The 10477-nt window shown below is 39.7% G+C and overlaps 1 protein-coding gene across 1 annotated transcript; it reads left to right on the top strand.

Moving 5' to 3' along the window:
• Window positions 1-4405: 4405 nt before the first annotated feature.
• On the top strand, window positions 4406-7594 carry LOC142500911 (cocaine- and amphetamine-regulated transcript protein-like). Its single transcript, XM_075610185.1, has 3 exons — window positions 4406-4537; window positions 5027-5110; window positions 6479-7594. Exons 1-3 carry the CDS (start codon window positions 4406-4408, stop codon window positions 6584-6586), a joined length of 324 nt encoding a protein of 107 aa, XP_075466300.1. The 3' UTR covers window positions 6587-7594.
• The last annotated feature ends 2883 nt before the right edge of the window (window positions 7595-10477 follow it).

Raw genomic sequence — 10477 nt, 5'->3', positions numbered from 1 at the left:
TTCCACCACACTTTAGATAAATTATGGTGGGTGAAAAAAGTGACAAAAACACCTCCACTGTATAGCACATAGCAAATAAAAATATCACTGGTGAGCACATTCACATGACAGGTCTGCAAGCCTGCTTTTCAGCATTATTGCCTACCATACTGTGTGTGTATATATTTTTTTTTTTTAAAACATTGTATGTTGGCTGTGTCTAGGGGCAATCACGTTGGTCCTTTGGCCCGTCACTCCGCCTCAGGCCAAACAGATTGGTCCGTGGCCCGGACCAGCCGCTGCACGCCTCTCATTGGCTGCCTTGCTTAGCTGGACACACACACACACACAACCACCGGCACACTCTCCTCTTCATCACCCCGAGGCCTGCCCGCTATCTTAAGGCCTCCGCCTGAGGTATGGGGGCTGCGGGGGGCAGGGGGGAGATGTCACCCACCCACACAGTCACTAAATAACCCACCCAGTCACTAAATAACCCACCCAGTCACTAAATAACCCACCCACCCAGTCACTAAATAAAAGTCACTAAATAACCCACCCAGTCACTAAATAACCCACCCACCCAGTCACTAAATAACCCACCCACCCACCCAGTCACTAAATAACACCCACCCAGTCACTAAATAACCCACCCACCCAGTCACTAAATAACCCACCCACCCAGTCACTAAATAACCCACCCACCCAGTCACTAAATAGTCACTAAATAACCCACCCACCCAGTCACTAAATAACCCACCCACCCCGTCACTACATAAAGCCAATAAATAAAGTCAATAAATAACCCACCCACCCAGTCACTAAATAGTCACCCACCCACCCAGTCACTAAATAACCCATCCACCCACCCAGTCACTAAATAACCCACCCAGTCACTAAATAACCCACCCACCCAGTCACTAAATAAAGTCACTAAATAACCCACCCACCCAGTCACTAAATAAACCCAGTCACTAAATAAAGTCACTAAAACAAGTCACTAAATAACCCACCCAGTCACTAAATAACCCACCCACTAAATAAAACCCAGTCACTAAATAAAAGCCACAAAATAAAAGCCACAAAATAAAAGCCACAAAATAACCCAGCTACTAAATAACCCGCCGCCCTCCCGCCTCAGCAGCCACACACCTCCTCACACCCTTTCCCACCGTAGCGGGACCGCCACACCGCACTCACCAGCCACTCACCACCTCACACCCGCTCACACCCTAGCGGGACTCACACCCACCACTCACTAAGTACTGAGCACCCGCCCCCCCGTACTGAGCACCCACCCGCCGACTCACACCCTAGCGGGACACACACCTCACATTGTACTGTGGTGTGTTTACAATAAACCATTTTTAAACAACAACATCGGATTACATTTTCTTCCATGTTTCTTCTCAACATTATTATACAACCTTTACACCAAATACTCAACCTATTCTTACCCTATTTAGAAATACTACCTATTACGGATTTACATCCCGGGCAACGCCGGGTATATCAGCTAGTATATATATATATATATATATATATATATATATATATATATATATATATATATTAGCACACTGGGAATCAATAGATGTTTGAGGGAAAAATGCAACAATATGCTATATACATAAATATAAAATACATTGTATATACAGAGAAAAACACTGAAAAAAGGGGCTCCTAACATTTAAAAACACATAATGGCCGGGCCAGCATGTACAATACAACAAACAAACATAATATTTCTCTTGAGAAAGGACAGAGTGAGGTCTGAAACGTTGCTCTGTATACATTGGTTTGACTTATGTGGTAAATATACTTATTTATTTTGCAACTTGATGGCGAGTGCTGTGGATTCCTTTTAAATAAATAAATATATACATATATATATATATAATCAAAAACAGATAGATGATACCGTTCTGTGGCTAACTAAATGTTTTTATTTGTGCGAGCTTTCGATATACAATGACATCTTCTTCGGGCGGTGTTACAATTGATTCAGCCAAAAAACTTTATTGAAACCAAGCATCTGTGGGTGAAGGCTATTCCTCCCCCCGTGTAGTATGCAATTTATGACCTGAGGTGTTAAATGGTCCATGAATGCTTGGGATGTAAGAGAGTGTGTGTATGCATGTGTACCTGTGTACGTGTATAGAGGGATGGAATTACATTGTACATATGTATGTGTCAGAGACAGGTGTATGTGCATTCATAAAGCGCAGTATTTATAGACATGGGCTTTAGCACTCATGTGAAGAGATGCTTTGTTTCAAGAAACTTTTTGGGCTGAATCAATTGTAATGTCTCCCAAAGAAGAGATCATTGTATCTCGAAAGTTCGCACAAATAAAAGCATTTTGTTAGGCACAGAACAGTATCTGCTATCTGTTATTGATTATTCAGCTCGGCTAACACGGTACAGATACCTCTACAATATATATATATATTATACACACACCGTAGCGCCTCGCTTCTTGGCAATCCGTCAATACGGCGGCACCGAGAAGGGGGGACGCCAAGTCCGCGCATGCGCAGAAGGGGGATGGCCGTGTCCGCACATGCGCAGAAGGGGTAGGAGAGACAGGAAATCACAGGTGGACATAGCAAATGCTATGTTCCGCTTTTCGATTTCCGGCGGCGGCCTGGAACAGAACCCGCCGTATGAGCGGGGCCCTACTGGACATATATATATTTATTTGTTGAATATTTTAAAGAACATTTATGAGAATGCCACATCAACCATTAGATTACATGAAGATACAAACAAGATAATGCTCAGCAAGGGAGTGCGGCAGGGAGACACCGTGTCATATAAGCTGTTCACAGCAACACTTGAAGAATTGTTCAAGACATTGAATTGGGGATAAAAAGGAGTTAACATCAACAGTGATTGCAGATGACATTATTTTTGCCACATATCTAGAAGACCTCCAGCAACAAATTGGAGAACTCACAGAAACATGTAAGAATGTGACCCTCTGTATGAATATCAGCAAGACCAAACTTATGTTCAACAAATGTGTCAAGTTTGTGAAGATTTAAATAAATGTAACGGAACTAGAAAAAGTCGAAGATAATGCCTAACTTGACCGCCAGATAATGGATGGGAACTTGTGAATGAACTCAATAGGAGAATTAAGATGGGATAGAGCGCATTTGAAATAAACAAGACAATATTTTAAAGGAACCTTCCACTGCGCCTCAAGAATAAAGTTTTTGACTAGTGTATCCTGCCCGTGCTCACTTATGAATGTGAAATTTGGACCCTAAATGAGAAGATAGTTCAGAAGCTTCATACAACACAAAAAAGTATGAAGAGAAGCATGCTGGGTATTACCCACATGGACAGGAAAAAGAATGAATGGGTTTGAAACCAAACAAAAGTCAGTGACATCATCACAAGGGTGAAGAAATTAAAAAGGTAGTGGGCCGGACATATGGCAAGAAAAAATGACCATTGTTGGAAAAAGATAAAAGATGGTACTCGACTGGATTCCAAGAGATTAAAAGACCAACAGGACGACCAAAAGTAAGATGGAAGAATGAAACCAGTAAATGTGTTGGAGCATTGTGGGTGAGGGGGGCTTGCAACTGCAGTACCTGGAAAATAATTGGGGAGGCCTTCATTCAGCAGTGGATCGACTGAAGATATATGTATATATGTATATATAATATATGTTAGTTTGTTTTTAATTTTAATTCTGTAATAAAACAATATTGTTATGCTTAATGAGCATTCCAATTCCAATGCAATCTCATAAATAAGATGCAATATTCATGGATTTTGAATGCCTTATATTTATTTGACAACACCTTGGGCGTATATAGGTCACATGTATTTGACTTTAACTTAAATTCTGTATACCTTACAGGACAATATAGAATTTAAAAGCATGCAGAATGTTGTAGATATTCAGAAACTGAAGAGTTAAACATTTCAGTTGTGATTTGTAGCTGGTAATGAATTTTAATTAGTCTCTTTATTACACTCTGCTGACAAACCTTCCACCTTATAATCAATTCACTGCCTATTCCCAGTCTGCAGGGAAGTTTTCTTGATGTGTGTGTGTGTGTGTGTGTGTATATATGTATGTATGTATGTATGTATGTATGTATGTATGTATGTATGTATATATGTATATATATATATATATATATATATATATATATATATATATATTTCACATGAAAGTTGTAAAAGTCAATGGGTTAATAGGAAAAACTGATTGTCAGGGACAGTGTCAATGTATCAGCAGCTTCTGCAAACATCAAGCAACTTAATATATTAAGGGAGGAAATGAGGTGGGAGTTGAATAGCAATGTAAGGGTAAAGTGTTAATATCTAGAGCTGTGGGGAGGTATATAGGTACAGCACAGCACCGTGGACAGCTCAGGGAAGTGAGACTCTGAACTTCAGCACCATGGTCAGCAGCCGGCTCACTCTGCTCTGCGTCTCTCTCTCCCTGATGCTGCTTCTTGTCTGCAGTGAGGAATCTGTAGGGGTCAGATCAGCAGAGAACTCAGATAACAACAGTCAGGAAGAGAGAGAGCTGGTAAGGACAGGAATATCAATTTCTCCTCTCCCCCTACACCCTCCAGGGGATAACATATGGGTATGTGCAGAATGAAAAGTGTTGGCGTTAAGGATTCTTTACATGTAGTTTGTATTTGTGTTACTATAATTTCTATGGTTTCACTTTGCTTGCACGGGCTGTGTAACCCTTCGCTCTACAATACGACTAGGTTGATGTATTGTATATAATCCATTTTTGTGAGGCTAATGTTATGATTTATAGCAAGTAGCCGTTAACATGACTAGATAAGAGGGCTATAAGGTGCCTGGTGGCTTTTTTCATGCTTATAAATACTTACAAGGAAGTGTAAAATGACACATAAACAGAGTCCAGTTTTATTTCTGTAGGTAATACACTTTTGTGCAAAACGTGTGCGAGTGTGTGTGTTATAAATGTTCCTACTGTAGCCACACAGTGACCTGCACACTCAAGGGATGGTGACTTACCCTCCTTTGCTCCTTCGCATAGATAGGAGCCTTGCAAGAGGTTCTGGAGAAACTCAAAAGCAAGCGGATCCCTCCTCTGGACAAGAAGCTGGGATGGGTGCCCTCGGTAAGACAAGTTCTGGGGAGGTGGGAGAGGCTGGCCAGTGCACCAACATAAAGACCTCGACACTGATAAATAATATCTCTAACTGGGAAAGATAAATTAAGGGATTGGGTTACCATTGGCACTGAAGGGGTTACATTTGAGTAATTAAAGCACTTGACCTTCTTTCTTAAGCCCTACTAGTTTACTGTTTACAGTTGGCAAAATAGAGAGGAGCAATAATTCTGAAGGTTTATTGGGGACCAATGAAGGGTTACACTCTGACAAAATTATCTTAGCTGCAATATATGTTCAATACTACAGCATCCAATCTGTGTGTTTAATGCAGATCGTTCCCACGCCACCTTAACAACAACGTTGTACTTTTAAGCCCCGTGTACAGCAGTGAGTGTGTGTCTCACACACATTACCCTGGTTAAACTGCAAAGGCTGTGACATAGAGCAACAAGAAGCTTAACTGAAGTGTCTCTGATAAGATCAGAAGGCTAATAGTGACACCTTCAAGACAGGCTCCCTTCTCCACCCTAAAAATAAATTCGTGCAGCAGGCATTATTATGCAGTTTTATACCGCAAGTTTAACCCTTTAAAAAAAAACTTAATGGTGAAGAAATAGTTAAAAAATATATATTTGTGCTAACTGTGCTTCCTTTGACGCCCTAGCTTTTAAAAATATCTATGGAACCCTGATATTCATGGTTACATGTCTCAGGGTAGAAAATAACACACAGATACATGAAACAAGGTGTAAAACAGAGGAACCAGCCGGGAATGCAAAAAAAAAAGGAAGGAAGTGGTTTTTTTTTTTCATCTGATGATGCAAATTGCTACGTTGTATTTCACAACTGCGGTGTGTCTACAATGTTCTCATGCGGAGAGTTGTAGATTTTATTGTTGTTTGTGATACCTTTTCATGGACCAACTGCAGTTCTGACAGTGCATGTGAAGTTAAAAACCCTATAAAGCCCTGTACAAGGAAATAAGAGACCTGGCCAGCTTTGTATATATGAAAAAGAGACCTCTGGGCTTTGGAAAGCTCTGTACACAGGAAGAAGAGACCTATGAGGTTTGAAAAGCTCTGTATATGTGATGAAGATACCTGTGGGGTTGAACAGCTCTCTACACTTGAAGAAGAGACATGTAAGGTTTGTAAAGCTCTGTACACTATAATTTAATCTATGAAAAACTCTCATGTTGGTTCACTAAAGGGTATCACAACCTACAACCAATTGGCACGTATCCATGCCTAATACAGCTAGCCAATCTACCTTTAAACCACACCATGGATCACTGTCCAGGGCTGGAGGAGTTCGGGATGCTCCTCTTTGTTTTCATAGATTAGTGACCTGAGTTTTCTCTTCTCTCCCCCTCAGTGTGACGCTGGTGAGCAGTGCGCGGTGAGGAAAGGGCCGCGGATTGGAAAACTCTGCAACTGTCCGAGGGGAACCGCTTGCAACTTCTACATCCTGAAATGTTTGTGAGGGAGCAGGGGAGAGAAAGAGATGGGGACAAAGAGAGAAAGGGAGAGGCGTTCTAGCTCAGACTTCTCTTCCCTTCTCTTCCTCGCTCCATCCTTTGCTCTTCTTTGTCATGCTTGAGAAGAAAGCAACTTCTGTGTTGATTTAACCCTTTCAGTGCCATGAGAACACTGCCAAGCCTGGAGATATGTCAGTAAAGGGATTAATGATCCTGGGACACGAGGTCATATTTTGTGTGTGTGTGCTTTGTTTGTTAAAATGCGAGGAATCAAAGAAAAATACCAAGATCAGAAGTAGAAGTCATGCTGCATCTTAATAAGCATGGTAACAGCTGCATTTATCATCAGAATCCGACGTACTTAGTACAGATATCCACAGAAAGAACATAGCAAGGACATATTCACTGTAAAATGTATGAAATCTGTTTAACATAATCAGAAAATGTGTTTTGTTTTAATTGTTTATCAGAGAGTGTCCCCTCTGTGCATTCGGTATATGCCTATCTGGCAGTAAAGGACTAGGCTGCAGCATTAAATAGGATTGTAACCCGTTCACTGCCAGAGGGACTAAGTACACATTGCAGAGCAATATGATAACATGCAGAGCAATGCGTTGCTAGCCCATTTTGGTAGCACATGGGTGAAAGGCACAGGTGCACATGTACATATACAGCACGGTGGAGACGGTCAGTGCTATGTCAGATAAAATATATTATTTTCACCTTGGTCCATTTCTTCAGTGCAGAGATATTTTCATGCATTTCCATTTCGGGCTACATTCCCCCCAAATAAAAAAATACTATGTATGTTGTTCCCTTTACAGGTTATTTTTCCCTATCCAGCTGCAGTCCTAAGAACCCCATCCAGTGCCACAGGGTCCTGCGACGCAGCCCTGGCACTGAAGTGTTAAACCGAACATGTGACTCCTGTGCATATTTCTTTGCCTTCCTGGTTCTGCCCCGTTATCTGTGTGCTGCGTCTTTATTACAAAGCGGTTCCTGGGAAGACTGACTGGGATGTTTTTGCTCTTGTGCATTTTTGAAATAAATGCAAATAAAAATAAGCAATTCTGCGGTCTGAATCTTTTAGTAGAAATGGTGCTCTCTGCCATGTATAACTGCTGGCACCTAATGCAGTATCTACTTAACACACTGATACAGATATGGAGACAACTATACATTAACACACCGATACACACACGGTGCATATCCATACACATACACAGTACACACACATTAATACACTGATACACACACAGTACACATGCAGTAATACATTGGAATACAAAGAATGACACACATACAGTACACACACTGATACTCACACAGTACACACATTAAGTCATTGGTACACACAAAGTACACACATGTCAACACTGGTACATGCACACGCTCACCATATATGTTGGGAGATTTACAGAGACAGCAGGTGAGGGAATACGTGCAGTATATGGCAGTATATGGCAGTGCCTGCTTGGCCACAATGGTTGGTAGGAGCTTCTACTGAACTTTAAACCATAAATGTTTGGAAGTCCTTTGCACAATAACACTTGCATTAATTCAGGATGAGTATATTGTTACATTTTTACAGGACATCAACCTGGAAATAGCAGCTACTATCCAGGGATACAAGGGTTAACACACACATCCACCACACTGGTGAAGGGAGTATACTTTACACACACACACACACATATATATCTATATCACACACAGAAAGCAGACATCGCAATCAACACTGTTAAATAAATGAAATCTACAGCCAAAGAAAATCCCTGTAAAAAATACCCAGGTTTGGCAGTGGTATGGGAAAAAAATAATATAAATATACAGAGAAAAAGACCCCAATAAAAAGCACTCGGATGTTTAAAAAAATGAAGCAGATATGTAATAAAGATTATCAAAAATATATTTTAATTAAACACATCTACATAAGACAAAGTCTTATGTAGTCTTATGTAGATTTGTTTAATTAAAATATTTTTTTGATAATCTTTATTACATATCTGCTTCATATTTTTAAATATTTGAGTGCTTTTTATTGGGGTCTTTTTCTCTCTGTATATGTGTATATATGTGTATATATATATATTTTTTTTTATATATATATATATATATATAAAATGTATTATGTATATGTATATATATATATATTGATTGGAGGGTATTGAGTACCACTACTTTTTAATTTGCAAACTCAAAGAAACCTACTTTGCTATATACAGAAAATGTTCTACTGTCTCCAGCAGTCATGGGGTTAACATCTCAAGAGATAACAGGCAAAGAAGCAGTTGTACCCCCTTCTGTCTGTCCCAGTCTGTGCATCCCTCCCCCTACACTGCAGGAGAGAAAGCAGCAGCTGGTATATTCCCTTATAGGGGCAGTCCCACATAGTAGGAATCAAAAAGTTTTTTTTTTGTTTTTTTTTTATAAACAACTGAGATTGTATCCTTAGTAAGATTAAATCCCCTAAAAGTAACAATTTGCTCACTTAGCCGCGTTAATGGGAAAGAACAATAATGAAACGTTAACATTTGAATGAAACATTACCCTACGAAAATAGAAACAGAATCATTTTTACACAAAAAGCATATAACTGACTCTGGCACTGAGAGTTTGAAGCAGGGGAACCTGGTTGAATTCTCGGTGTTGGCTCCTTGTGACCTTGGGCAAGTCACTTTATCTTCCTGTGCCTCAGGCACCAAAATCAAACCAAAGTGCTACATAAAACTAGCAACGCTATACAAGAACAAATTATTATTATAACAACTCCTTCTCTGTGTCATCAATATAATTATAGTCATTCTTTATAGTGTTTATGACCCTTTGTTCCCTAATGTCATTGTTAGCATTAATATCATAACTATTATAACATATATTTATAGGTGCCTTGTGTATACCTTGTCACTGTGACACACACAGATATACACACACACACACACACACACACACCATAAATAGTTATATAAATGTATATACATAGATACATACATTAATATATTTTAAGTTATGGTGGGTGAAAAAGGCAACAAAAAAACCTCTACCGTATTGCATATAGCAAATGAAAAGATCACTAGTGAGCAGGGCCACCAACAGGGGGGTCTGCTGGGGTTGGCCAACCATCCCCAAGGTATGTCTACTTTTTTTTATATTTATGGGGGGGGGTCTTTTTATATGTATTAGGGGGGGTCTTTTTATATGTATTGGGGGGAGGGGGGTCTTTTTATATGTATTGGGGGAGAGGGGGGTATTTTTATGTTTTTTGGGGGGAGTGGAGGTCTTTTTATATGTATTGGGGGGAGTGGGGTCTTGTTATATGTATTGGGAGCGAGTAGGGGCTTCTTTATATGTCTTGGGGCTTTTTTATATGCGTTGGAGGGGTTTTATATGCATCGGGGCTTTTTATATATGTATTGTTTTTTTTAAAATATGTATTTTTTTTTGATGGCGGTCTTTTTTATATGTATTGGGGAGGTGGGTTTTTTGTATATATTTGGGGGGTTTGTATATATTTGGGGAGGCAGGGGGGGTTGTAAATATTTGGCGGTAGCAAATTTTTTTTGTATGTATTTGGGGGTGGGAATTGGTCTGATTCCCATGCTGTGCTTAAAAGCTGTGTTAACAGCGAGCATTACCATATATGGGTTCCATGTAAAATGGATTTCAGGCAAAAGGTGATAAGATGTGCTCATTTGCATGTCATTTCCGAGAATCCCTTGCTGCCATGGAAGCACTGTGTGCTAGGTGCTAAGACATGTAAATGTGCTCACAAGTGATCTTTTTATTTACAGTAATATATGTAGACACCAAAATATTAATAACATTAATAATATCTAAAACATTAAACGTGTGATTATTATGATTAAGATATGTATGGTTATAAGTCATTCCCATCA

Source organism: Ascaphus truei, chromosome 8 (assembly GCF_040206685.1).
Source record: "Ascaphus truei isolate aAscTru1 chromosome 8, aAscTru1.hap1, whole genome shotgun sequence".
Lineage (NCBI taxonomy): Eukaryota > Metazoa > Chordata > Amphibia > Anura > Ascaphidae > Ascaphus > Ascaphus truei.
Note: the sequence above shows the minus strand (reverse complement) of the source record. Positions and strands in the feature narration are given on the sequence as shown.